The 26937-nt window shown below is 44.0% G+C and overlaps 1 protein-coding gene across 7 annotated transcripts in view; it reads left to right on the top strand.

The window, feature by feature from the left end:
* LOC137431178 (tensin-3) overlaps positions 1 to 26937 on the top strand; it is a 391044-nt gene that overhangs the window by 274704 nt on the left and 89403 nt on the right. For all 7 annotated transcript variants that reach the window (XM_078781594.1, XM_068122190.2, XM_068122191.2 and 4 more), the window contains 5 exons: positions 15149 to 15324; positions 15734 to 15818; positions 19070 to 19168; positions 23617 to 23655; positions 26741 to 26840. In XM_078781594.1, the coding sequence (XP_078637720.1) occupies positions 15149 to 15324; positions 15734 to 15818; positions 19070 to 19168; positions 23617 to 23655; positions 26741 to 26840 (499 nt within the window). The remainder of the gene's footprint in view (positions 1 to 15148; positions 15325 to 15733; positions 15819 to 19069; positions 19169 to 23616; positions 23656 to 26740; positions 26841 to 26937) is intronic.

Raw genomic sequence — 26937 nt, 5'->3', positions numbered from 1 at the left:
TGGACGACGTCCAAGCTCTAAAAGTCACAAATACTGATCAAATTTGATGAAACTTGTGCCTTTTGCCACTTAAAGATATTTGAAAACACATGTATAAACGCACATATAAACATATAAACGCACATATAAACTATATAGTTTGTGGTTCTATTATGCATATTCTAACCATATTGATATAGACCAGTTGAGTTCAGGTTCCCTAGAACCTCTAGTTGACAGATACAGTGGTTCTGAACATCTTTGAATATTTTGAAGAAAAAAAAAAAACACTAGACTTATGGGACGAGTACAAATCCTGGCGTGGAATGCCAGTTAAGTTGAAAAGGTAGATCAAATTGTCCAAAAACGATTAACTTGTAATTGTAAAATATCTGCAGGCATTACTTTAGGATAAGTGTAAACATAGGGGCAATATCCCTGGCACTCACTGGTAGAATAAACAGTATACTGCACCGACTAAAGTTATTTTAAACCAATTTCAATGGTTGCTTGAAGACAGGTCAGCATGTAAAATCATATTAACATAATCATAAAACTTTAAACAAACAAACAAAAAAATACCTATTTTGGGGGGTAACCTCCCCTCCCCCAACCCCATATACCTCAGAGGGCCCCAATTTTTTTTAATTCCGTGAACAAACTTTGGTACATCACAGGTGGTGAAGGTTGTGGTCAAGTTTCATCGAAATTGTGCGTGTAGTTTCTGAGAAGAAAGCAAATACCTATTTCGGGGGGCAACCCCCCATAGACCCCCAAAGGGGCAGATTTTATTTGAATGGTTTGAGCCTCCGCTCTGGGTCTGGGAGGTCGATGGTTTAAACCCCACCAGACTCATACCAAAGCTGGTTCCTTGCTTGCCGCTCATCATTTAAAAGAGGACAGAGCACGGACAGACAGCCATAGGTTGGCAATCATAACACAGGTTAACGTTCCTTGAAAGGGAACATATATTACGATGTAATGTCAGGCGGTCGAGTTTCATGCCAGTTCAGTTAAATGACGTATTACATTGAGAAGACTTTTGTTGATTTGTCGTGAATAGTAGTAAAATTTGAGCAACAAACGATGCTCTTATAAGTCTCTGGGACAAAGAGAAGCAAGAAGTTGTCGCAACAGTCAGAACGGAAGGAAGGAAGGAAAGGCAGATTGATATTTATTATGGAGGGACTTCAAAAAGGGAGTTCAAAGAATGATTTATGAAGTACCGTATTTGAAAACTTATGATACATAACTTTTGTAATCAGCCTGAAAATGAAAAGTCATTCTTATATTTGTTCTTGTGGAATGCTTTAAAGTGGTGAAGTGAGTGATGTTCGAAATTTGAAAGTCCAATGACCGCATTGTTTGATCTAGACATTTTAAATGCAGCTTTTGGTTTCAGAGGAGCTTGGATGTTATAAAGAAAGGCCTGTAACCAACAAGGGAGTATATGGGAAATGGGCAAACAGGCCAGTGGATTATTAACTACGAGCACCTATTAAGATTTTATACTATAAGATAACACATGCAGCTGTGGAATTCACCACGAGGTGCCCAATACTACCCATCTTGGAAGTCCTGGAGGAAAGGGTCAAAGGGGATTGAAAAAAAGAATGTCAAATCTACAACAAGGAGAAAGGGCAGCAATTGTTGAAAGTGTGTTGTGGGGATTAATGCCCGTTACTATGAAACCACCGTTGGAGGCCATTTTTCCCCGCAGAGTAGGGGCTGGCCTTTTTTGGGCACCGTGGTCCCCTTTTTGAAGCAATGTTTTACAGCCGGATGCCCTTCCTGCCGCCAACCCTGTTAGTCGCCTCTTGCGACACACAGGGAACTAGAACGCCACTCAGTAGAGCGCATACTCCCGCCGTGGGTCAAGTTGAAATAATACGTTTTCTTTAACATCCCCTCTCCGCAAAACAATAAACGAAAAAGAAAGTAGGCCCTTACTGTCAGGGAATTTATTTTGATATATCTCGGAATTAGAGGAGAAAAACATCATTTAAGAATAAGAATAAAAGCTTTAATGCAGTAAAACAGAAAAAAATTCCCAAAAATATTCCCGAAAAAATTCCTGGATCCGGAATAATATCCTGAGCTTCACCAAAAACTAATCAATTCTTCCTTATCCCAAGGGCAATCATCTCACCAACTTTCATCCAAATCCGTTCAGAACTTTTCCAGATATCTTGTTCACAAACACACGAACACACAAGCATACGAACACACATACACACACACACACACACACACACAGACGGACACGATCGAATGCATTACTCCCTAGCAGGAGTAATTACCAGTGAACTGGTGCTCAATTTGCCGACCTCAGAGGGATGACAGGCTGAGTCAACCCCCCTGGTGTTCATTCAGCAATCGACCGGGATTCAAACACAGGATCCTAGGATCCCAAGCCGGCACCCTAACCGCAAAGCCAACAACAGGCTTCCGTTACTATGAAAGTTATTTATAATTTGTCTGAAGTAGTATAATTTGTTGTGGTTGACAGTCAGGCAGAGTGAAAAACAACGACTTCTGTACTGATCTTAAGCATTTTTGTTTCTGACACTTCCTGGTGTTTATTGGTACATCTGTAATCTCCAGAAGTCCATGTGGTCACCACGACTGGATAATGTACACTTCCAGATAGGAATTACGTACATATAACATGTTTCAATATACTTAGGATATATTGGTAGTTTGATCATTAGTAAATTTGCTTCTATGTTTTCTACTTCCTCTTTTATGGTCATCATTCCTTTGTACTTTCAGTACTCTTCCTCTCCCGATGCAGCTCCTCCAGGATTCATTCATTCTTCCAGGAATTCCCTCCTTGTTAACCCTGTAAAACCCAGGCTTACTTCTCAACTGCACCGCTTTGTTCCTCTTTTCTCCCGGTTGTGGAACCATCCCTTCCTGAGCCATTTCATCCCACTCTTCCTTCCAGCAGCTTACAGTTGGTAGTACACCATCGTCTCATGTCAGTTTTCATCTCTGCTGATGATCTTTTCTACCCCCAATTAACCGTACACTGAGTCCATCCTCCTACTTTCAGATGACTTTATTTAGTTCTACGGTATTTTCTCCTCTTTCCTATTTGTTCATTCCTTGTGTCTTCCAATTCAGTCATTCCCCCAGTATCAGTTTGTTTCCCTTATACCGTCATCTCTCTTCCAAGAGCTTAGGTCTTGCATTATGCAAAACAAATTCATTATGCAGTACCCCATGGTATTTTTAAATATTTATATACTTTTTGGAGAAAGGAATACACATGCCCAGTGCCGCATATAAAGAGCGTCTGTCCAACTCGACTATGGCGTCATAATTGGCACCATTTTGTTACCCAACCAGCAACCACCAGCGCTCTGCAATTGTAGCTATGAAGACACAAATTACGAATTGATTTTTGACTCAGCTGAGACATGGGTGGGATTCAAATCGGGGGAGGGGGTTGCGGAAGGGGGGTATGGTCAGATAGGTTCAAGGGTGGGCAGTAAGAGGGAGAAGCTTGGTAGCTTGGGGGTTGGGGTAAAAAAAGGGCCAGTAACTGAGCAATAGGCCCTTTCAATCCCAGGAGCTACTCGACCGATTCTCAATATAAAGACATTTTGATTGGAATGGTGTGGTGAGCACACCCAATTTACACTTCACTAGTGGCATTCAATTGGACCTCAATGTCGATAAGGGTCTTCACAGGGTCCACAAGGGTCTATAAAATTCCTTGTTTGCTCTGGAGTCTCATAAGGGTGGCAGAATCTTTTGGAGTGGAAGAGGATGAGATTGAGGGTTGCCACACATGGATATATGATGAATGGCACCAGATGAATTTGATTTCATATATGTATTCATTTACTGTGCGCAACTGCATCTTTCAGAATGACAATTTATATCATTGGCATCATGATCTTGAATAACCTGTGCTTTTAACCGATATTGCTGAATACAGAGAGAGGGAGAGAGTGTGATAGGCTTTGTTTTTTTTTTGTTTTTTTTTGTATACAAGATCGAGGCTCGTGTAAGAGCTAACATTAATCACAAAAAGTCAAACTGACACATAAAATATATGATAAAGGGAGCGGGAGACAAGATGGGGAGGGAGAGGGAAGCACACAAGTACATTATTAGAGAACAGGGACGTTGGGAGATCTGTGGGAGGGAGAGGGCTTGGGGAGAGGTGGTGCACGAAGGGGGTGGGGGGTGGGAGAGGTAAAAAAAACACATGGACACATCTATGAATTCCAGGAAAGAAGTCGGAATTTCAAAAAAGTGGATTTGGGGTGACTTAACGGGGGTAGAAAAGATCAAGGTTTTGGATAGGGGAAGATAAGAGATGGTGGTGAACAGCTGTTTTAAAGACCTGGAGGGAGGAGTGGAATTGAATAGAGTGAGGGAGTTTGTTCCAGAAGCGGGAGAAAAGAAGAATGAAAGAGTGAAGGTGAGCAGAGAGTCTTGATTTTGGCAATTTCACAAGAAGAGGGTTGCAGGCAGATCTTGTGCGACCTTTAGGAATATTTGGGGGACAGAGCCCAGAGAGAGCTGGGGGAGCAAGGCCAGAGAGGAGTCTGTAGAAGACAGAAAGACCACCAACCTGCCTGCGGTGAGTGAGTGAAAGGCCCTCGGAGTTAGGTTCATCGTGGGAGATTCCAATGATTCTGAAAGCTTTGGTTTCAACAGCGAGAAGACGAGCAGGAGTGAGTGAGGCAGGAGCACCAGCCCAGAGGGGGGAACAGTATTCCTTAATATCATTGAAATATTATAATCTTCAGACATTGCGAAAAAGGAATTGACTATTTTCTGGGATTATAAGTGGGCCTGTACACCTGAGTCAATTGTGAATAAATTAATTATTACATTTCAAGGTACCAAGAGTTCGACCATGTGTCAGCGATTGGAGATTCAGTGGCGAGAACACGAAACCGACAAACAACTCAGTCCCAGATGTACGAACCCTGAATAATATTTTATGATTAATGAATAATAATAACAACTGAATTATTTTTAACTCAGTGAAAATCGATCCTGAGTTATTGATGGAGTTGAATCAAACATGGCATACTGAGCGGGACAAAAAAGGTCAAAATTCTCTTATGAACAGGAAGCAATGTATGAATGAACAGGAAGTAGCACACACCATTGCAATCACAATCAAAAGCAATAAAGCACACTAATGCGTGATAATTTGACCGCAATATGCAGACTAATTGAATGGGTAACAAAATGCCACCTGAAAATCACGTGACATGGCTAGGCCAATGACGTCACGAAGTGTCGAGACCAAAATATGGCCAGACTCTCTTTGTACAAGGCACTGCCCATGCCCTGTCTACCTTCTAAAGTCATGCATATTCATCAGGTAACCCTCTCATTCTTAATCTTTCAATATCCAAGGTTCACTCTCGCTTCCACCACATTCGTTCATTCATTCGGTCTCACTTCCACCGTCGTCCTTCGTTTCTCACATCAATGGAATTTTCTCCTTTTGTAAATGTAATCATCGTTTTCTCTGCAGAACTTCAAGATGGAATTTTTACTCCAGAGTTCCCCTTTCCTATCCTCACTTGCAGGAACTGTATTCCATCATTAACCCCTAACCTTTCTTTCATACCCTCATGGTTCTTCTTCATTCACATGTTCATGACATATCCGAACCCTTCCTGGTCCCAATTGCCAACCCTAACCCTAACCCTAACCCTAACCCTAACCCTAACCCTAACCATAACCCTAACCCTAACCCTAACCCTAACCATAACCCTAACCCTAACCCTAACCCTAACCCTAACCACAACCCTAACCCTAACCCTAACCCTAACCCTAACCCTAACCCTGACAAGTTTCAGTCTTCTTGATCTGACTGTCTCACTTATATGCGAAGATGAGTGAATGTTTCGGCACTTTCTCCGGAGTCTTGTATAAATCCTGCTAAGTTTATTTCCTAAGACCTTCGTCAGTGTCCGTGTGTCTGCGCCACGTTTAAGTACAGATTATATGGTGGCCTAGAAAATGTTAATCTTTTTGTTTCATGGTAGATTAGACCCCCATATTGGATTCATTTGGTTTGATGTCGACCAAAGCTAATGCTATTCCTCGACTTATATCCTCCCAGCTTCCTCTTATTACAGACTCAAGGTACTGGAAGTTACATTATATCCATCCAGCCTAATATTATAATCCCCATGTCAAGTATAATCTGTGGGATTTCAGGATTACACGGGATACACTATACCTCATATGCTATTCCTATCGAACACAATTGCTCAGTGTTCATGGTTGAAAATGCCTTTCGATTCCTAAAACTAAAGGTTTATCTTTTGTATCTAATGGGATTTTAATTACAATTGTATATTGTTATTGTTACTTTTTGGATTATGTAAATTAGAAGCAGCATTACATTGACAAGGTATTCATTCTTTCCATGAAGAATAAAGAACAAGTCTTGCTAGTGAACGCTAGTGTCGATCGTCATTACTTGTTTAATATATGATTTATAGTAAACAAAAGTTACGAAATACGGAGAGGCATTTAGGGGAAATGCAGAAGTTTTGTGTGGAAGGACATCAGGAAATGGTGCATCGTCTAGAGATAGAAACCAGGTGTGGTAGATGTGGGAAGTAGCTAATGTAGTTGGTGAAAAGGAGGTTTGGAAGAGGAAAGATGGATAGAGAGGGACAACTGGATGCAGAGTTGCTGCACCTGTATGGGCAAACAAAAACAGCAGCAAGGAGAGCTGTGGATAAGGTGAGGAATGATATGGAAGCGTTAGCACACAAAAGGTTGGAAGAGGATGATGGGAAGAAGATGGTCTATGAATTCGCTTGTGACAGAGACGAGGATAATAAGTGCATGCAGGAGGGTGGAGTTGTGATTAAGGATGGTGGCAGGAGATGAGTGACGGAGAGGGGCAGTATTGAAGATATGGAGAGGCTAATTCAAGGAGCTATTCAACCGGGAAGGAAGCAACAGTGAGCTGGAGCTTCCACTTCATGTAGAGGGGAAGTGGAATCAGTGGAGATCATGGAGGAGGAGGTGCAGACAGTATTAAACTGGATGAAGAAGGAAAAAGTGCCAGGCATTGATGAGGTGCGTACATAGATGCTAGTTGCTGTGGGAGACGTCGGAGTCAGTTGGACTGAGAGGCTGTTGGATCTGTCACCATTTTTCTCAGAGATGGCTGAACGGATCTTGGTCAAACTTTCAGAGGTTCATCAGTGAGTGCCTGGGAGTGTTGTAGGCAAAAAAAGAAAACAATTTTGAAAAAAAAAAAATGTTGGATTTTTGGATTTTTAAATAATCGCTCTCTAGTGCTGAAGCCTTTTTGAGTAATGACAGTTATATACAAGTACACATTCGCATAAATAAATACAAAACAATCACCAGACATTTGAACACAAATAAATAAAACAATTCCGGAAGTGGTCGAGGTTGGTGGTAAGGCTTCTTCTTCTTCCTGAACGTCATTATACTTAACTCAGAAACGTGATGAACGGCACATTCACCAGCATTTATTCAATGAAAAGGTAAAATGATGATTTGACATTTGTGAAGGATTCTGATTTGGATGTAATTGCTTTTCCATTATAAATTTGCCCTCATTTCAAATATGTTAATGTTTCTTTTTCGCTTGAGCAACACCGGATACTCCAGCTAAAAACACTTTTATACTTTACTCGCGGTACAAATACAAATACAACTTTGTCGAGGGGGTAACATAGGATATGTGGCTGCGGCCTCATGTGGGGGTGTGGGGGATAGTCCAGCTCAGTGTTTCCCAGGTGAAAAAGGAAATTGTAATACCCCCTGCCACCATCACCAGGTGGAGAGGGGCATAAGTTCTCCATGTAAATGTGTACCGTGTAGGGCCACCTGGTGATGGTGGCAGGGGGTATTACAGTTTCCTTTTTCACCTGGGCAACACTGAGATTATGAAGCACTCTTTGCGCTGGAAACTTTTTACTCCTTCCCTTCCCCCCCCTCCCCCAAAACGGAGGGGCCTGTCAAAGCCCCCCCTCAAAGATGTATATGTAGTATATCTTTCCCCTCCCTCTCCCCTCACCTTCCCATTCCACTCCTGCTTCCTTCCCCCCTCGCCCTTCCCCCCAGCAATAGGCGCCCACGGAACTACGTAACTTCCCGTTAGTGCACCCTTCGCGATTGGAAGTTGGATACGTTGAAAACAAACCACAAAAGTGCACATGTTACAGCCGGAAATTATGGAAACGGTGTAGGTTATTTGATCATAACTCGCTTAATTCTTGTCTGATCTTTAAAATTTTAACTTTCCGACAAGCTCGAAGTAATTCTCTTTCTAACAATATAAAGTTTTATGAAAAACAAGCATTCTGAGTATTGCGCTGCAATACATGTCCCCTACCAAAGTTCAAAGTGCCATAACTTTGTCAAAAATGATCGAATATGCAAATTTATGCACGGTTGATGCTGTTTTTCAAACTTGATCTGAGGTATGCTGAGACACATGTGTCACGCCTCGCCTCGTTGATAAGCCCGCAAGGTCGCTCCGTGTGAATTATATAAACTAGGGCATGCCCGTACTATATATATATCTAAAATTATATCCCCCCCCCTATTTACATGAAATGGTTTGGTCCAAAGCGAACGGCTTGCGAGTGGTGACAATCCCCCCCCTCTATTTACATGCAATGGTTCGGTCCAAAGCGAACGGCTTCCGGAGTTTGGTAAAGAAATCGCCATCGCGTACACAAACGCGCAGGAAAGCGAATGAATCGCAAATTCGTTTTTATTAGTTGTAAAACATAATGCCCAATTATTCAATTAGCGCCAACGTATTTTGGCTGTTTGCAATTTAATCGCAAGGCAAAGTAGAAAGAGAAGAGGGAAAAAAAGAAAAGCCTTGCCTTGCTGCAAACAGCTGCTGCAAACAACAACAACAGGGAAGGCTGCACTGTCCGGAAGTTGGCATATCGCAGTTACGATTATTTTAGTGTTAATGGCCAATTATTCAATTAGCGCCAACGTATTTTGGCTGTTTGCAATTTAATCGCAAGGAAAAGTAGAAAGAGAAGAGGGAAAAAAAGAAAAGCCTTGCATTAACGCATTAACGCTTGCATTGCATTAACGGTTCGGCACACGTGATAGCTCGCTGCTCTCTGATTGGTTGAAGCGTTTTTTGGACATAGCTCGGTAGGTACTTGTCCGATTAATTTCAAACCTTGAAAAGGCACATCCTCGGGTCCCCAGCAATATACCTGGCAAGTTTCAAGTATATCGGACCCGTGGTTGTCGAGAAACAGCGGTCACAGACACACAGACACACAGACACACAGACAGACACACAGAGATTACTGGAATTATAGATAGATTATTACCAACTCACGGTCTGAGGTACTAGCGATTCAAGAGATATCCATTTTTAAAATATTTTCGTTTAATTAACGATATCTGCCAAACCACGTGAGCTATCGCAAATTCCAAAAGGACATTTTAGTACACTGATATGCTGAACAGATTTGTGAAGTTTCCCCTCGATTGGATCAAAAATGAGGGAGGGGCTCGGTTTTAAAGATTTGTGGTGCTATGCACACACAACTCGTTTGCCAAGAAGGTAGGCCACCACGCGTTGAACAAAACCAAACACTTTATTCAATGCTCACACGTAAGCACTGGGCGGGCTCGACTTTCGAGCCCGCGTATATGTCCCGAGGCCACGCCTTGCCCTCGGGCGTGGCCGGTCCGCCGAAAGGCGGGGCATGTAATCCAGTTCAACCCTGCGCCTCATTACGCCTTTGCTCCGGGCGTGGCCCGAGCCGTGCTTCCACGCCCGGTCGCTCGCGTCACCCACTGGTGCGCGGAATTATTACCCGCTGACGTTGTGTCCGCCACACGCGCCCCCCCCCCCAGAATTCCCGCGCACCTGAAGGGTGAGCTTGCGGGGAAGCCGGATGAACTGGCTGAAACACCCTCTGGCGATGTGTGCAGGGCTGAGGGGTAGTGGGACGGCGGGGCTGGGGGGTGCCGGGGGTCTGCCCGCCTGGGGGTGGCTTCGACGCGGAGGCAGAGCCGCTTGCGGGGGGTGGTCCAGGTTGAGGTGGGCCGGCTTGAGGCGGTCCACGGAGATACGATCCGGAGTACCGCCGATGTCCACGGTGAAGTGCTTGTCCCCGGTCTCCAGCACGCGGAAGGGCCTGTCGTATGGGGGCCGCAGCGGTGCCCGGTGGGCGTCGTGCCGGACAAAAACGTACTCCGCCGTGCGAAGCTCCGGGGCGACGTGCGAGGAGGGGCAACCGTGGTGTGCCGTCGGCACCGGGGCGAACCTCCTGGCGGTCTCCTGAAGGGTGGAGCGCTGTTGCGCCGCGGACCACGGTGCCGTGGAGTCGGGGATAAATTCGCCCGGTACCCGCAGTGGTTGTCCGAAGACCAGCTCTGCCGAGGACGCGCACAGGTCGTCCTTGGGCGCCGTCCTGAGGCCCAGCAGGACCCAGGGGAACTTGTCGGCCCAGCTGCCATCGCGGAGGCTGGCCCGGAGCGCGGCCTTCATCGAGCGATGGAAGCGCTCGCACAGGCCGTTGGCCTGGGGGTGGTAGGCCGTGGTGCGGTGCAGCTTGACACCGAGCCCTTGCGCTACCACTCCCCAGAGCTCCGAGGTGAAATGGGGGCCGCGGTCGGACGAGATGTCCGAGGGGGTGCCGAACCGGGCAACCCAAGTGGCGATGAAAGCTTGCGCGACGTCAGCCGCAGCCGTCGCCGCCAATGGCATGGCCTCCGGCCACCGGGTGGTGCAGTCCACCATGGTGAGGAGGTGGGTGAAACCCCGCGAGGGGGGCAGAGGTCCCACCAAGTCGACGTGCACATGGTCGAACCTACGTTCGGGCACCGTAAACGGGGCCAACGGGGCCTGGGTGTGGCGGTGGACATTCGCGCGCTGGCACGCGAGGCACGTCCTGGCCCAGTCGCGGACGTTCTTCCGGAGGCCATGCCAGACGAACTTTGCAGCGACAAGCTTCTGGGAAGCCTTCGTGCCCGGGTGGGACAGGCCGTGGATGGCGTCAAAAACCAGGCGCTGCCAGCCAGCGGGCACGATGGGGCGAGGCCGGCCGAGGGAGACGTCGCACAAGAGGGCAGTGCCCACGACGTCGAACGGTACCTCGGTGACGCGGAGGCCCGTGACGGCGGTCCGAAAGGCCTGTACGTCGGGGTCGGCGGTCTGGTCCGCCGCCATCCGGGCATAGTCGATCCCGAGGTGGACCGCGTGTGCGTCGGACCAGGAAATACAATCTGCCACCGGGTTGTCCTTACCCGCGACCTGTCGGATGTCCGTTATGTACTCGGACACGGCAGAGAGGTGATGTTGCTGCCGGGCCGACCACGGCTCGGCGACCTTGGCCATCGTGAAAACAAGGGGCTTGTGATCGATGAAGGCCGTGAACGGGCGGCCCTCGAGAAGATGGCGGAAGTGTCGGACCGCCAGGTGGAGCCCGAGCAGCTCTCAGTCGAAGGTGCTGTACCGGCGTTTGTGCGGGCGGAGCTGCCGGCTAAAAAACGCCAGCGGCTGCCAAGCACCATTCACCCACTGCTCGTGCACCACACCCACCGCGTAGTCCGACGCATCGGTGGTGAGGGCGATGGGTGCATCGGGCGCCGGGTGCGCCAGCATGGTGGCGTTGGCTAAGGCCAGCTTCGCGCCCGCAAACGCCGCATCCATCTGCTCCGTCCAGGCGATATCCCCTTTGCCCGGCTTCCCCTGGAGGGCCTCGTGCAGGGGGCGCAGGAGCTGGGCGACGCGGGGCACGAAGCGGTGATAAAAATTCACCATGCCCAGGAATTCCTGGAGCCCCTTGATCGTGCGGGGGCATGGGAAACTCCTGACCGCCTCCACCTTGGCCGGTGAAGGGATGGCCCCGAGCCTGGTGATGCGGTGCCCCAAGAAGTCGATGGCGGTGACGTCGAAGTCGAAGACTTTATTCAATGCTCGCACGTAAGCACTGGGCGGGCTCGACTTTCGAGCCTGCGTATATGTCCCGAGGCCACACCTTGCCCTCGGGCATGGCCGGTCGGCCGAAAGGCGGGGCATGTATTCCAGTTCAACCCTGCGCCTCATTATGCCTTTGCTCTGGGCATGGCCCGAGCTGTGCTTCCACACCCGGTCGCTCGCGTCACCCACTGGTGCGCGGAATTATTACCCGCTGACGTTGTGTCCGCCACAGATTCATGCTTAAAAACGTCATAACTCTGAAACCATGTGACGCATGACGTCATGCTCGCTGACCTTTTTGTTCGTCATGGGTATGCGATTCTGCCTGCAAAGTTTGGCCTCGATCTGTTCAGCTGTTGCAGAGAAAAAGGGGTTTTCGTGTTTTCACGAAAAACAATATGGCGCCCGAACCACGTGACCTGTGACGTCATAATTACCATTAAAATATTCTACAGACCGAGTCCCTCCTATGTTGAAAATTTGATCTCAATCGGTCCTATTATTGCAGAAAAAATCTTTTTTAAAGGAAATTAAAACTTAAAATGGCACTGAGTTAAGGATCATCAGAATTATCAGAATTCCCAAAGTTCAAAGTGCCATAACTTTGTCAAAAATGATCGAAACGTCGTGAAGTTCGAACTTGATCTGTAACTTATCATGAGGAAACGATGTGCCAAGTTTGAAATCATTAGCATTAAGCGTTTCGAAAAAAAGTCCGGAAAACTGTTCTTTGCGTGACGGACTGCCGGACTGACGGACTGACGGACGGAGGGACGGCGTGCAAACCTATAGTCCCCTCCGGTGTACACCGGTAGGGGACTAATAATACGAGATGTTTGTATAGCCGCCCGCGGAACTACGTAACTTCCGGTTAGTGCACCCATCGCGACAACAGTCACGTGATTGGATACGTTGAAAACAAACCACAAAAGGGCACGTGTTACAGCTTACTTCCGGTAGTCTCGCCCTCGCCTATTCCGGGTACTCCTGCTAGTCCCTTATAAAAGTAGGAGAAGGAGAAGAAGAAAGTGAAGTACCCTAGGTCATTTTAATTGAAGAAGGTTTTGTGACTGCCGATTGTAAGGAATTCCATTTGGAATTGTTTTTTTTTTTTTTTTTTTTTTTTTTTTGTATACAAGATCGAGGCTCGTGAAAGAGCGAACATTAATCACACAGAAAGACAAACAGACACATAAAACAAATAACATCGGGAGCGGTAGACAAGATGGGGAGAGAGGGGGAAGGACACAAACACAACATTTGAGAGCAGGGACCGAGAGACATGGAGACATCGAGAGATCTGTGGGAGGGAGAGGGCTTTGGGGGGGAGGCATGTGAAGGGGGGGAGGCATGTGAAGGGGGGGGGGGGGGTGGGAGAGGTATAAACATATGGACACTGCCAGGATTTCCAGGAAATAAGTTGGAATTTCAAACAAGGTGGATCTGGGGTGAATTAGTGGGGGTAGAAAAGATCAAGGTTATGGATGGGGGAAGATAAGAGATGGTGGTGAACAGCTGTTTTAAAGACCTGGAGGGAGGAGAGGGATTGAAGGGAGTGTGGGAGTTTGTTCCACAGGCGGGAGAAAAGAGGAATGAAAGAGTGAAGGTGAGCAGAGAGCCGAGATTTCGGCAGTTTAACCATCAGAGGGTTGCTGGCAGATCTTGTGCGATCTGTAGGAATATTTGGGGGACAGAGCACAGAGAGAGCTGGGAGAGCAAGGCCGGAGAGGAGTCGGTAGAAGACAGAAAGACCACCTACCTGCCTGCGGTGAGTGAGTGAAAGGCCCTCAGAGATAGCTTCATCGCGGGAGATTCCAATGATTTTGAAAGCTTTGGATTCAACAGCGTGAAGCCGAGCCAGGTGTGAGGCAGGAGCACCAGCCCATAGGGGAGAACAGTATTCCATTGAGCTGCGGATGAAAGCCTTGTATGTGGTGAGGAGCTCAGGTGTGCCGAGGAAGGACTTCGCACGACGGAGGATGCCCAGTCGGCGACTGGCTTTGGAGGCCAGCTTGGAAATGTGGTTTTCCCAAGAAAGATCATGGCAGATAGTGAGACCCAAAAGCTTGAGTGACAGAACTTCTTGGAGAGGATTGTTGAGAAAGTAGATGGGAGGGTTGTCCAGTCGATCTTTTCGGAAAGAAAAGGAATTTCGGAAATTCCCAAGAATTATGGGAATTGCCTGACTGAAATTTCAGCCACTAAGCTATAATATGTGATCCAAATCACACCGACAAACTGCAAAGCGGCAGATAAGGAAAGCTGCTCACAAGATAGAACGAATATGGAATCACTCAAGGGACTAGTATACAATGGGACGAGGGTGTAGATTTGTAATGGCGCACATTACAGTGAATGATTACACAAGTTCATCAAGGGAATTTCTAGATGATTTCTAGGAACAGCTGTGAGAATTCTGAGAAACATTTCTGCAGCACTACTTAAAATGCCAGCAGCTTCAGAAAACCCAGACAGTTTCTGCTTCAACATGCTAAATAGAGCCATCTTGGCATTGCATGCGATACAAGATGGATTAACCTCACCTCCAAAATTGGCACAACTTAATTCAGCCATTAAATTAGAGCATCTGAATATTTTGTCTCTGTTAATCAGTCTCGTGCTCAAATACAATTGTCTATTTGTGCATTGTTAAGGGCAATGTGTTTGTTCTGTGTGCATGAACAGGGATGGGGGTAAGGGACTGGACGTTTGGGGAGGAGAGTTTAGTGAGATGGTTCATCATGAAAAAGGAAGAGAATGACCGATGTATAAGTAATTTGGAGAAAAGAGGAAGAAGTTTGAAAAGAGATGGCAAGGAGAGAGAAAGTATGGGGATGGCAATAATACATTGGCCACATTTGCATACTTCAAAATTGATGTGTCCCTTAAGCAGAATTATCTCTTTGCAGCGCTCAAAAGTGGCAACATGAGTACTTGATGGGGATTAAAAGTACAATGAAGTGGGGTCATCCTGGCAGCCATTATGACTAGCCAGCTAGGCACTCCCTGCAGTGACCTCACCAAGCCTGCTGAGTGCTACGCAAACCAAACATGGCATTTCATCTTAATCTTTATCCTCATACTGTCATAGTCACTGCAGGCAGACTATCCTCAAACAAACAAAAAACGACCTTGTTTTGAAAACTCTCTTCGTCATCCTCATCACATGGGCTCCTTTTTATTTTATTGTCCTCTTTTCTTCCTTTTCTGCTAAAATGAATGCAGGTCTGGATTCACGACAGCGCACGGCGTTGATTGAACGGGGACCATCGCCATGGAACGCCAGTAACGGGGAAGACAACTCCAGGGCACGAAGTTCCAATGTGCACTCTCCTGTGCGCAGCATTTCACCCGAAGTGGTCAACATCATCGCTGCCAACCCTGGTGGCCGTCCACGGCAGGTTTGGCACGGAAAGGTTTCCCAGACACCCAAGGCCGGCCGGCATATACACACTCCCATAATGTAGCTTTTTAAAGTCTGATGTCATTGACTCACAATCTATCGACCCTAAAAGTATTATCTGAAAAACCTTCAACTCTTATGTGCAAGGCCAAAGCACAATGTTGACTCTGAGGTCTCCCAAAAGAGGCTGATATTCCTGCCCTTGGCAAGGCCTTCACAGATTGTGTTATTGCTTTGGTTTGTACCTGTCTCAGATATGTTTTCAACCAAGAGTTTGCTACAGGTTAAATTGTATTTTAAGTCGTCGTTTTCTGATCCACTCATATCATTGACAAAGACTGGAAATACTGCGTAGGGCTTTTAATTCCATTAAAAGTGCAAAAGGTGACAACATCCTTCGTCCGCAGAGAAACCTACACAGCTACAAAGAGGCATTTGATGAGGCAGAACCAGATGGAAACTCTCCCCCACGCACGAGTCGTTCTCCCGAGGGTAAGTTACGCACTACAGTATGGAACCCACATTGGTTTTCTCAGACCATGTGTTTAAACATTACTTTTGGTGTTATTGATGGTTGATTTTAACTCCATTTTAGTGGAATATAATGTTGAGGTTGTAACACAGAATTATTTGTATCGGAAGGTAAAAAAAAAAAAGAAGCAAATGGAAACGTATAGACTCGTAACATTCTTCGAAACGCAGTTGCATGCATTAATTCTTGGAGTTCTTATTAATCTGTTAGTTAATTATTTATCGCACAATATTTGGTTTACTTGTGGGGTCACCCGTGGGAATCCCACGGGCATGGACGTGTGTGACATTTCCACATATTGAGTTAGATGCTGCACCTGCACATTCAGTTTCACAAACTGGTTACTGCCAATTTATCAGATCCACAAATAATGTAATCTACACAATGTATTTACTTCTTATAACATGTGAATGCATGTGCGTGCACATGGGAAATACAGTTTGAAATGTGTTATTGCATCTCATGTAACATGTGACTTTAAGAGCTCAAATCCTCTCCCTCCCACATCACACACACTGCACCAGGGTGTGGATCACACACGGGGGAGAGTGGGTTACACACGCGGGGGAGAGTGGGTCACACGCACGGGGGGAGAGTGGGTCACACGCACGGGGGAGAGAGGGTCACACACGCGGGGGAGAGTGGGTTACACACGCGGGGGAGAGTGGGTCACACACGGGGGGGAGAGTGGGTCACACGCACGGGGGGAGAGTGGGTCACACGCACGGAGGAGAGAGGGTCACACGCGGGGGATAGTGGGTCACACACGCGGGGGAGAGTGGGTCACACACGGGGGGGAGAGTGGGACACACGCACGGGGGGAGAGTGGGTCACATGCACGGAGGAGAGAGGGTCACACACACGGAGGAGAGAGGGTCACACACACGGGGGATAGTGGGTCACACACGCGGGAGAGTGGGTCACACATGCGGGGGAGAGTGGGTCACACACACGGGGGAGAGTGGGTCACACACGCGGGGGAGAGTGGGTCACACACGCGGGGGAGAGTGGGTTCACTCACGTGGGGGAGAGTGGGTCACACACGCGAGGGAGAGTGGGTCACACACGCGAGGGAGAGTGGGTCACACACACGGGGGAGAGTGGGTCACACACGCGGGGGAGAGTGGGTCACACACGCGGGGAAGAGTGGGTCACACACGCGGGGGAGATTGGGTCACACACGCGGGAGAGAGTGGGTCACACAAGTGGGGGAGAGTAGGTCACACACGTGGGGGAGAGTGGGTCACACACGCAGGGGAGAGTGGATCACACACACACACACACACACACATCTGTTTTGCTGACTTAATCACTATTAGTAAAGACGATTTATAATTGCAATGTAATCGATTCTCATTACGAGGAATAGTGAGTGCTTGAGATGAACTGTCGCCAAAATCTTTGCAAAAGAAAAAAAAGGGTTATAGAGGTAAATAAATAGGAATTATAAAAAAAATTCCAATAATTCAGTGAAATTTATCTGAAAGTACCATTCCTCTATGAGACTCTTCAGCAGTAAATCCGCCAATTGTGGGAGGACAAAGTTCTCAAACATGTCCAGGTTATGACTATGGAACTTTATGGTGGATTCAGCAAAGAATAATGGCCCAGTGACTCTGCTTGGTGCGAACAAGAATTGCTCCAAAAACGTCAATAAAACTGAAAAATGTTCTTTCACATACAGCAAACGGCAACGTCATATCCCAATTTATTTTTTCTTTATTATGGTTTGAATTTGTAACGGTAATTTGTGGACACCCTGTATTACTCTTTTGGGATCCTTTACAATGTTGATTCAACCAACTCGGAATATAATTACTTATTAAGGTAATCAATGTCATACCAGATTTCGATTTTTTTTGTTTTTTTTTGGAAAAGCCTCTGTCTTACAAAAGTGTAATTTTTATATTTTCACCAAACTTCAACAATATGTCTCCTTTATGTCGCATGATTGCCAAATTAATAGTGATCAGCTTGTTATGTGTGTGTGTGTGTATGTGTGATATATATTTTTTCATTTTTAACCATCTTTTTAAGACTTTCACTACCATGATCATCCCTGTGTAAGACAAGGGATGCATCAGAGCTTTCAGAATCATTGGAATCTCCCGCGATGAAGCAAACTCTGAGGGCCTCTCACTCACAGGCAGGTTGGTGGTCTTTCTGTTTTCTACCGACTCCTCTCTGGCCTTGCCCCCCCAGCTCTCTCTGTGCTCTGTCCCCCTAATATTCCTATAGGTCGCACAAGATCTGCCTGCAACCCTCTTATGGTTAAACTGCCAAAATCAAGACTCTCTGCTCACCTTCACTCCTTCATTCCTCTTTTCTCCTGCCTCTTAAACAACCTCCCTCACTCTCTTCAATCCCACTCCTCCCTCCAGGTCTTCAAAACAGCTGTTCACCACCATCTCTTATCTTCCCCCATCCAAAACCTTGATCTTTTCTACCACCGTTAATTCACCCCAGATCCACTTTTTTTTTGAAATACCGACTTCTTTCCTGGAAGTCCTAGCAGTGTCCATGTGTTTTTTTTTACCTCTCCCATCCCCCCCTTCCCATGCCCCCTCGCCCCAAGCCCTCTCCCTCCCACAGATCTCCTGATGTCCCTGCTCTCCATCTTGTCTCCCGCTCCCTTTATAATATGTTTTATGTCAGTTTATCTTTTTTGTGATCAATGTTAGCTCTTACACGAGCGTCGATCTTGTATCCAAAAAAAAAAAAAAAATTCAATGATGACTGATGAATAAAAAGCATTCTTTTTACCGATTTCATTTTTTACATTGATCCAAGGTTCACGGAGCATGTACATAAATCGCATGCAGGACAGGCATTGGTAGGCAACAACGTACGTTACTGTGAATTACAAGGACATTGCAATGGATAAACACACGTGGCACGGTATACGGTTTTGCACCAGGGCTCCTCACCTCATAGAGTCATGGGTCACGATGGGAATGTGAAACAAGGCAACCCAAGAATGTACCAGTACCAGTCACGCATATTCCCTTTATTTAATTTTTGATGTAAAAAAAACAAAAAACAATTCCTGCAATAAATACTTTTTGCCTGTGTGTGTGAAGTATTTATAGATTTACATCATGTTTTACATTAGTGATGATTTACATATTGGAGTTGTCCAATAAAGAGATATGTTATGATTCAAGTCGAGGAATGGATGTTTAAAAGGTGTGTGTCTGTGCGTGTTCTTTAGCCCGATCTCCAGTAGGATTGGCGGAAACCCCATTATCAGCTCTGAAGCTGAAGCCACACAATCTGACGGAGATTCACTTAAGCATGTCATCAGAACACGGTGAGGAAGGAGCGAGGGACAGAACAGGATGTACAGTGTGTATATACAGTATGTACAGTGTAGTTCTCTTCTGGTGTTTTTTTACACGCAGAGGCCAAATCCTTTTACTACTTTTAGATCAAAAGGTCAAAGGTCAAGGTTGCCTAAAATCACCAATTTTCACCCGATTGACCTGAAATTTAAAGAATTTGCAAATTTGGTTACGGAATTGGTTCACTAATCAAAATGTAGAAGTCGATTGGTTCTTTTTTAAAATAAAAGGTCAAAGGTCAAGGTTGCCTAAATCACCAATTTTCACCCGATTGACCTGAAATTTAAAGAATTTGCAAATTGGGTTACCGAATTGGTTCACTAATCAAAATGTAGAAGTCGATTGGTTCTTTTAAAAAATAAAAGGTCAAAGGTCAAGGTTGCCTAAAATCACCAATTTTCACTCGATTGACCTGAAATTTAAAGAATTTGCAAATTTGGTTACCGAATTGGTTCACTAATCAAAATGTAGAAGTCGATTGGTTCTTTAAAAAAATAAAAGGTCAAAGGTCAAGGTTGCCTAAAATCACCAATTTTCACTCGATTGACCTGAAATTTAAAGAATTTGCAAATTTGGTTACCGAATTGGTTCACTAATCAAAATGTACACGTCGATTGGTTCTTTTTTAAAATAAAAGGTCAAAGGTCAAGGTTGCCTAAAATCACCAATTTTCACCCGATTGACCTGAAATTTAAAGAATTTGCAAATTGGGTTATGGAATTGGCTCACTAATCAAAATGTAGAAGTCGATTGGTTCTTTTTAAAAATAAAAGGTCAAAGGTCATGGCTGCATAAAATCATCAATTTTCATTTTGTATTTAAAAAAAAACTGTTTTCGTTATTTTCAGCATACGGAAGAAGAAGAAGAAGACGGCTAAATGCAAACGGACTCGGGCGGGCTGTGCATTTTCAGATGCTCTCCCGTTACTATTATTATTAGGGGGCCATTGGTCCCCTTTTGAAATTGCTATTATTATTATTATTATTCTGATTCCATGAAAATTTGTTGGCGACCTACAGGTCAAACCATTCATCATAGGAATTTGAAACTTTGACCATGTATGGTAGGTATACCAATTGACTTGATGCATATCCTAAGTATGACGTCATAGGTCACGTGACCTGGTGGCCATGTTGGATTTTATGAAAACATTTAAAATGCATCTTTGCCTTCATTTTTCGATGGATTGAGTTGAAATTTTCACCAATTATAGAATATCACTTGATTGTATGCATATCCTAAATATGACATCATAGGTCATGTGAACCGGCAGCCATATTGGATTTCATGCAAACCTTTAATATTCATTTCCTCGTTCATTTTTCGATCGATTGAGTTGAAGCTTTGACCACCTATAGTATGTCATGTGATTGGATGCACATCATAAATATGACGTCATATGTCACGTGACATGGCGGCCATGTTGGATTTCATGCAAACCTTTAAAATGCATCTCTGCCTTCATTTTTCGATCGATTCAGTTCAAACGTGACCAACTATGGTATGCCTCTTTAATGGATGCATATCCTAAATATGATGTCATAGGTCATGTGTTATGGCGGCCATATTGGATTTGATGAACACCTTTAAAATGCATCTCCTTCATTTTTCGATCGATTAAGTTCAAACTGTAAACAATCGGATCCGGGCTGCCGTTGTCAATAACTCTGGCGCGCACTTGTCCAATTAGGATCGAGCGTCTTGGTCCCTGGAACATCACTGCTCGCAGTTTTAATTATTATTATTATTATTATTAATATTATCAATATAAAACATTCCAGCTCACATGAGAGAGAGAAACTTGGAATATGCTTTTGCTTCTCACCTAACAATGGTTGGAGATCCTACATCTCAATCAGGAGGGCAGAACCATCTCCCTGGACATATTTTAGACCTTCGACACAGTCTGACATCCTGCACTGCTTGCCAAGTTTTGTTGCCTGTGGCATACAAGGCCGCCCTTCATACCTGCCTTTGACTTCCACCACTCGTGCAGTCAACACGTTGCTATCATTTCCTCTCCTCTCCCAATGGAGGAATCCAAACTCATGGTCATAGATCAGGCTTTTCGAAAAACAATAAAGACCTGACGTCAGTGGTGATGGTGGATTCCATCACCTTCTTTGTAGATGGAGGGAAGCTTTCTGGCCTGTAGTTAACATGATCCGTTTTTTGCATGCTTCTTGAGAATGGGAATGAAGATAGTTGTCTTCCAGGCACTTAGTATTCTGTTATTATTTTTGTTATTATTCCCTATTTATATACTGCACGTTTTTTTTTGTTTTGTTTTTTGTATACAAGAGTATACAATATTATTAAAATAATAAAGTATACAATATTATATATTACAAGATATTAAAATATTATATACAAGATATTATATTATACAATATTATATACAAGAGTGTACAATATTAATATGTTCCACTTGTAAGGCACATAATTGTTTTTTTTTTAAAGTTAATAATAATAATAATAATTCATTTATTTTGTATAGCGCTTTTCCAGAAGCCCAAAGGCGCTTTGACAGAGTGCAAAACATAATGCATAACAAAACATGAAAACAACAATAGCAAAAAGACAAGAATCAATAGGGAAATATTTAAAGCAAAAGGAGGGAGAAGGAGAAGTGATAGTCAGGGGTTAAATGCTGTTAACTTTTGGTTAGTTCCAAAACAATCTCTTTCCTCCCTGAGTAAATATCACAATATTGTGCCTTTGAATTTAGAAAGGAAAATGTGTTTCTTATTTTTATTTCATCTTAATTGTTTTTTTAAAATCTTATTTCAGTTTCATTTGTTTTTTTTGTTTTTGTTCACCCAAACGATGACTTTGCACACCAACCATTTATTCATTCAGGATTCACCCATGATGCATTTTGCATATACTATGAAGGGAATGTTCACACTGATTCGATGCTTTAGGCATTTGCAAGCTGTTTGGATGTAAAACTGAAAACTTTCGCCCCTATTAAAATAGCTAAAGTTCTTAAAATTAAAATAGCTGCTTGATCAATTCATAAGTTGAGCCTGATGTTCACATACACTGATTAATATTTATTTTACTTATGCCACCAAATGTTTTGTCTTTTCTTATTGGTAACATCTGCAATGTCACGCAAGGTTAATGTAAACACATTTATCTTCCATGAGGCAACTATAAGCACCTTAGAGACACGCCAGGGTAATATAAGCACATTTTTGTTTCGGGAGACAACTAATGCTTAACATGTGTGTTCTTGGCCGAGTTGTTCCTGTTGCCATATTTAATCCCTAATTTCAGCTATGAGAAAGCCTGCACGATGCAATAATTGTCTGCAATAAGAAAAGTAAAGCTTGATGTTTGTTACGAGATGTTTAAACTTCGTCGAAAGTTATTTTTTGAATTTCTGTGACGGTGAATAACTAATTTTCCTGTTGTCAACTCCTTCCAATTACAGTGTTTTGCAATAATAATAAACAGCCAGGTATATTTAATGGTACCTCTGTCGTTATGGTTGGCCTCTTTCACAAGCCTTGACTTGTGTTTCTGCATCTTACAAAATAATCCAGACTCAGACCGAGTAAGTCCCCTGTACGGCATATACTCGCGCCTTATATCGATCTATATATTTGTGTCCTCGGTCAGCAATGGTGGCCAATCACAACAATCATGAATGACTCCTAGTCTACATTTGTGTGACTAACTGATGTAGTTTCACTAATTGCCTACATATTGAATGCCTCTGGTTTCTCAGCCGTATTCAAAATCCCACTTCTGAACCAGAAATCATTCTGGGACAGATCAAGCATTTTATTGGACGTTTTATTTGGTTGAGATGGATAAACTTCTAAAGGCCCAAAACTTATTCAAACTGTTCATTTCACTCTTTGCAAAAAAAATAAATATATTTTTAAAGAGTTTTTTGTAATTAAAAAAAAAAAAAGCCTCTTAAATTACAAATGCTGCGCGGAACTTTTCCAAATCTTCATCTTTTTCAGGATTTTTAAAGCATCTGTGGCTGACATCATGTTGTGTAAGCGGTGGAGGGAGTTGGAAAGTTGGACAGTTGTAAACAGCACATGATACGCACAATAGTCATTAAAGTCTTACAGTTGAGCAGTATGAAGCTCTCAATCATTTGGGTGAAGTGAAGTACTGTATTACCCAATGAGGACCTCCAGAAATATAGACACTGCACTACCTTCCGCACTGTATCTATTGAGGTTTTTTTATGTCAAATGGTGCACGCGGAACGCTTCATGGGTCATGCATCTCAAAGGTCTCGCTGAGCTCCATCCATGATGGATTTTCCTGAATTTTGCCTTCTGGCTGAAAAAGTGTCATCGGATGCTATGCAGCTGCGAGCAACTCAATGCGTACAAGAGACATAGTAACTCGTTCATATTTCTCATCCCTTGTATGTGCATTGTGCAGGTGATTTAGGAAGTGACAATATGAAGATGACATGTCACGGTGAGTTTTACTGCATCCCTTGGTCTTACCGTTACCCATAATTAAGTAAATAACTACGCACAAAATGACTGTTATAAAGTTATATTCTTTAACTTCTTCCTGCTTTTTTGGATTTCAGTCAATGCTTTTTGCAAACATATGAGAAACCTGCGCAAGACATTATGGCGGTTACTTGTGTTGCTGTGAATTCTGTTGTGGCTAGAACTGGATTTCAGACTTTGTGCTGATGTTCACATGCATATGGGGTAATTCATCTCCTGCAATGTGTGGGATGTTTCAAAGCAGGTGTAGATTGGACTCTTAAAACCACAGACCAAGTTGTTTGATGATGTGTCATTACCATGGATTTTTGCAGAACATAAACGGATTGCAGAATTTTTTTTCATTTGTGAGAACAGAGTGCCATGTTTAGAGTTTCCACCAAGAGCCCTGGAATTTATAACTCATAGGAGGAGGAGGAGGAGGAGGAGGAGGAGGAGGAGGAGCTTGGGTGTTGTTGGCTTTGGACTGTAGTGTTGTTGGGCTGTGCCACCTTTGGTCAGTGCACAGGCATGCAAGCTTGGAGGAACATGACAAAATCACTGCCTGACAGCTGGTGCACATGTTTAACTGTGAAACAGGGTAGCTCTCCGCAGATACCATAGCTCTCAGCGGATACCATATTCTAGGCTCGACTGGTGAGAAGTAGGCAAATTTTTTTTAAATCACACAACAACAAATCGCTAAACAAAACATGTTCACGTTGTTTTTCAATGAAATATGTTGGCTTTCCATGTACAGTTACTCGGAAGTTCGTGTCACATCCAAAGGGAGGGTCTTGCAAAGCGTGGTGGTGAACAAGTAAATTTTCATTTCAGTTTTCATATATAAATGACTGTTATAATGTGTTTGGGCATGTGAATAGGGTCGGCATTGAGATCCAAAGCAATTCACTGTCAAAAGCATGTATCATCCATTTGATAAGCAATCTAGGGTTACAATCCGACTTGATCTGCAGTAATCCAGCCGAAGTCTGCAGGTGCCATATTCTGGCCTGGATTAGTCATTAGATAATCTTAGCCAAAGGCAATCATCTCTTTCTTCTGTTTTTTCTTACTGGCCTTAACGGCCTCTTAAATCCCCTTTTTGTCCTTGCCATTTTCTAGTCGATGCAAGAAATATTTGATTTGTGGCTTTCTATATTTTAAAGTCATTCCAACATTGCAGTGACCTTCATTCCAATTATTTGGGAGGACGGCCCATTGCTATCTTGGGTTGTTTTCCATACGCACCCATGAACATGGGAACGTCTATATTAGTGTGTGTGTGTGTGTGTGTGTGTGTGTGTGTGTGTGTGTGTGTGTGTGTGTGTGTGTGTGTGTGTGTGTGTGTGTGTGCATGTGTAGTTGTGCGTGGTTGTGTGTGTGTGTGTGTTTTGTGTGTTTATGTGCATGTGTAGGTGTGTGCACATGCATGTGTATGTGTGTGTGTGTGCGCATGTGTAGTTGTGTGTGTGTGTTTTGTGTGTATGTGTGCATGTGTGCATGTGTAGGTGTGCGCACATGCATGTGTGTGTGTGTGTGTGCATGTGTAGGTGTGCGACCATGCATGTGTAGTTGTGTGTGTGTGTGTGTGTGTGTGTGTGTGTGTGTGTGTGTGTGTAAGTTTCACATGGGTGGGTTTCAGGTTCAGGAGATGGAACAGAGTCCTCCCAGGTCTTCAAGTATCCACCTTCGTGTGTGCGTGTATATATATATATACTGTATATATATATATATATATATATATATATATATATATATATATATATATATATATATATATATATATATATATATATATATATATATATATATATATATATATATATATATATACACACACACACACATATGATGGGTGTGTGTGTATACAATATGTCATATATGTGTGTGCATGTGTATGTCCATTTTCTGTATATTCACAGTTCAGATGCATTGTCTAAAAGACTGTAGCTGGCAATATAACTTTCATATGTAGTGACGGTTAATGTCTGTTTACCATTTCCCCTGTTGCTCCCACCTGTCTTCGTGACAGACAGTAATTAGGTTTGCCAATATGTTTTGAATTTTTGACATCTCTTTCACTCTTATATGTCAAACGTATCTCCCTTCCATATTCCTGTAATGATTCATCTTATTTCAACCTCCTTTCTATTTTGTTTCCCTTCCAACCACACTTCCTACCATACTTTCTCAATTTAAGCTGCCAACTCCCAGCCCACCATATCTTGCCTGCCTCATGTAGGAAACGAGTCTTAACAGTATTAAGTCAAATAAAATAAAACAGAGGGTTGTTTTAATTAAAATAAAGAAGCATCACTGGTTGAGTGAGACCTGATGTCTTGGTAATCCATAGCAAGTCCTTTAACTGGCCGCCCCTTTAGGGGTGACATTCCATGCATAGCCCATATGTTGTCAACACGCTAGTACATGAAAAAGTCTTACCCAGCTTCCCATGATAGGAGCTCCTCTGCATGACTCTTACACAGTTTTCTGCATATTCCCTGTTGTTGCTGGTGGATAAAAATACCTAGGAAAACGATTAAAGATTTCAGTTATAAAAGTCATAGTTTTTGCTTATAATAAAAGTAATACCTGGCAGACTTAAGCACCGTGGTCTATAGAGAGCATCAGTTCTGCCAAAGGAGTTGATTTGGCTGGGGGTCGCCATCTTGGGTGGGTCGCCACTCCGAAGAAGGAGAATCAACTGAGTCCAGAAAAACGGGTCCAGAAACTTGGTCGCCACTCCGAAGCAGAAATTTGGCGTCGGTGCTGGCGATAGCTCATTTACTCTACGCGAAGGATGCCAACGGATCTTTAACGTCCATCAACTAATGCTGGCGGACGATAGCCTAGTTTTACGTCAATCGGACGGACGGCACACACATTGATGCCGAACGCTACCTGCGAAACACCAGGGTGTAGCTGAGTCGGAATTCAAGCACATGTTAAACAACTCAGAAGCGAGTTTGCGTACTATCCTTACTATGCTGCCAGCCATGCTTAAAATATTTTTGTGCATTTACTTGATCATTACATAGGTTTGTGGAAAATTGTGCCCGCAGAACCTAGAAGCTATGTATCCACCGTGGCCCGGACAGCTCAGGTGGGAGTAAACTCTTCCCAGCAACCAAGACCTTGCATCGAGCAAACTTCTGCACAAATGTAAACCACGTTTGAGCATCCTTACACTGAATATATTACTCCCTTTCTTTTATCACTCTGACATTTGGAAATTATTAGCTTCTTGCCAATATTGTGT

The sequence above is a fragment of the Myxine glutinosa genome, chromosome 7 (genome assembly GCF_964187855.1).
Source record: "Myxine glutinosa chromosome 7, kmMyxGlut1.1, whole genome shotgun sequence".
Taxonomy (NCBI): domain Eukaryota; kingdom Metazoa; phylum Chordata; class Myxini; order Myxiniformes; family Myxinidae; genus Myxine; species Myxine glutinosa.
This window is presented reverse-complemented; position numbering and strand designations above follow the sequence as displayed.